The sequence below is a fragment of the Panicum hallii genome, chromosome 2, assembly GCF_002211085.1.
Source record: "Panicum hallii strain FIL2 chromosome 2, PHallii_v3.1, whole genome shotgun sequence".
Classification (NCBI taxonomy): domain Eukaryota; kingdom Viridiplantae; phylum Streptophyta; class Magnoliopsida; order Poales; family Poaceae; genus Panicum; species Panicum hallii.
Window position 1 is genome coordinate 40,960,363 of NC_038043.1, and position 2,024 is coordinate 40,962,386.

General features: G+C 59.5%; 1 protein-coding gene across 1 annotated transcript; it reads left to right on the forward strand.

Annotated features, from left to right (window-relative positions):
* The first annotated feature begins 362 nt into the window (after positions 1 to 362).
* Positions 363 to 1,718, forward strand: LOC112883520. The gene is made up of 2 exons (XM_025948821.1): positions 363 to 967; positions 1,072 to 1,718. The coding sequence occupies exons 1-2, from the start codon at positions 618 to 620 to the stop codon at positions 1,253 to 1,255; spliced, it is 534 nt and encodes a 177-aa protein (XP_025804606.1). The 5' UTR covers positions 363 to 617; the 3' UTR covers positions 1,256 to 1,718.
* The last annotated feature ends 306 nt before the right edge of the window (positions 1,719 to 2,024 follow it).

Here is a 2,024-nt window from a genome sequence, read left to right on the forward strand (position 1 = left end):
GGTTGGTTACACGGCCCAATTCCTTCTCTCCATTTCCTGAGACCTCCCAATCACGCAATGACCACAAAGTTAATGCGGCACCAGCCCCCCAAAATCAACGAGCGAGCCTGACAGTTCGTAATAAAAACCCGGCGAGGCTGACAGGAAATAAATCCACCGGCGGCGACAGCTCCCCGACCGCCCGCCAGGAAAAGAACAAGGCCGCAATGATCGAGCCCCCCACGGGGCAAGATGACACGGGCGCCCACGGGCCCCAGGGCCCGGGGACGCGGGGCAGCGCTGACGTGGATCCGACGGGCGGCCGCGCCGCATCCGACGGCCCGGATCGCCGCGCCCCTTCTTTTATCCCCCGCCCCCCTCTGCTCCCCTCCCGCCTCCCACACGCACACCCGCCACAGGGCAGAGATCCCTCCACCCAGCCTCGCCGTCTCCTCTCCTCCACACGCGCACCGGCCGCGAGGGAGCGAAGAGCTTGTGCCTCCACTTCCATGGCCAGCGCCTCCTCGTGTGCTCTTCGAAGCTTCAGAATATCTCGCTTGCCAGTAGCTGTCCTGGTTTGAAGGGCGGGCGTTGCGTTTATTTCTCGGAGGGCAGAGACAGAGGAGAGGGAGAGGGAGATGATGGTGGGAAAGAGGGAGAGGGACTGCAAGAACCCGATGCGGCGGACCACGAGCATGACGGAGTTCGCGCCGCCGGAGGCGCTGACGGCGGTGGCGGAGGACGAGGAGGCCCAGCTGCCCGACAACAGCGGAGGCCAGGACTGGCTGTCCGCGTTCGGCTCCGGCGTCGGCGGCGCCGCGGCGCAGGAGGACTGGCTGGCGGCGTACCGCGCGCGCGCGGCGCCGGCGCGGGCGGGCCTGCGCCGGAACTCCGCCGACTACTCGGTCGTCGAGACCGCCGCCTTCCTGCGCGCCTGCGGGCTCTGCCGCCGCCGCCTCGGCCCCGGCCGCGACACCTTCATGTACAAGTACGTACGGTTCTTCTCGTCGTGATTCTTAGTCTTGATTCCTTGATGTGTGTCCATGTCCTAAAAATCCCGTGCCTTTTGTTTCTCCCTCTCTCGTGCTGCAGGGGCGAGGCGGCGTTCTGCAGCCTCGAGTGCCGGGAGCGGCACATCACGCAGGAGGAGTGGAAGGACAAGTGCGCGGTGAAGCCCGTCAATAACAAGGACGCGGCGGCGGGGGCGGCGCCGGTCACCGGCCGCCGCGCCGGCTCCGGCAAGCCCGGCGCCGGCGGCACGGTGGCCGCGGCATGACGAGGCGCGAGCGAACGTACGCACCACCCACCGACGCAGGCCAGCTGCACCTGCCTAGCTACTCCACCTTCCGGCTTCCTCAACTAGCCAGCAGCCGCGCGCAGGCTTATGGATCGATCACTCATCAGCAACATCTCCTATACTAGTTATCACCAGATCGCTTAATCGATTAGACACCGGCCATTATTAGCTTGATCCGATCATCGACAGACGATCCATTGGTCCGTGTAATATGTTTCATAAAAAAAAAGAAATTCTTCCAGCTCGCTATGCTACCATAGATGCTGGTGTATGCTGTCAGTGTACTGATCGAGCAGCATGTAAGCACACCCTGTAGAAATGGGGACAGAAAGTGGGGGAGAGAAGTGGCCGATGCACTGCCATTGTTTGGGATCGATCGATCGATCTTGTCACGCCACATAATCAAACATGTTATTTACGAGGACAAGACACTACACGAGTTCAGTATTTACTATTTAACCACTGAGATTGAGTATGCCTGAGCATGCATGATTCTCTGTCAGAAACTATTCTTCAGATTGCTGCTCGGAGAAGAAGAGTCTTGTGATGAGATCGAGCGAAAATTAGAGTCGTGCAATTAATTGCTGGGTTTAACACATTTGATCAGTATCATTATTGCACTATTTAGTCTCTGTCATGTACTGCTACGTACACGGTTGTAGTTACGATAGATGTTTCCATTCTCCAACGTGTGCATGGGCCAGCCATGCCCATGCACGCTTAAACCATCCAGCCACACTTATACTAG

Excerpts from the sequence above, each read along its gene's own strand:
- LOC112883520 (XM_025948821.1), top strand. The coding sequence starts at position 618 with ATGATGGTGGGAAAGAGGGAGAGGGACTGCAAGAACCCGATGCGGCGG. Across the intron at positions 968-1,071 it reads CGCGACACCTTCATGTACAA|GGGCGAGGCGGCGTTCTGCA; the intron begins GTACGTACGGTT and ends CTCGTGCTGCAG.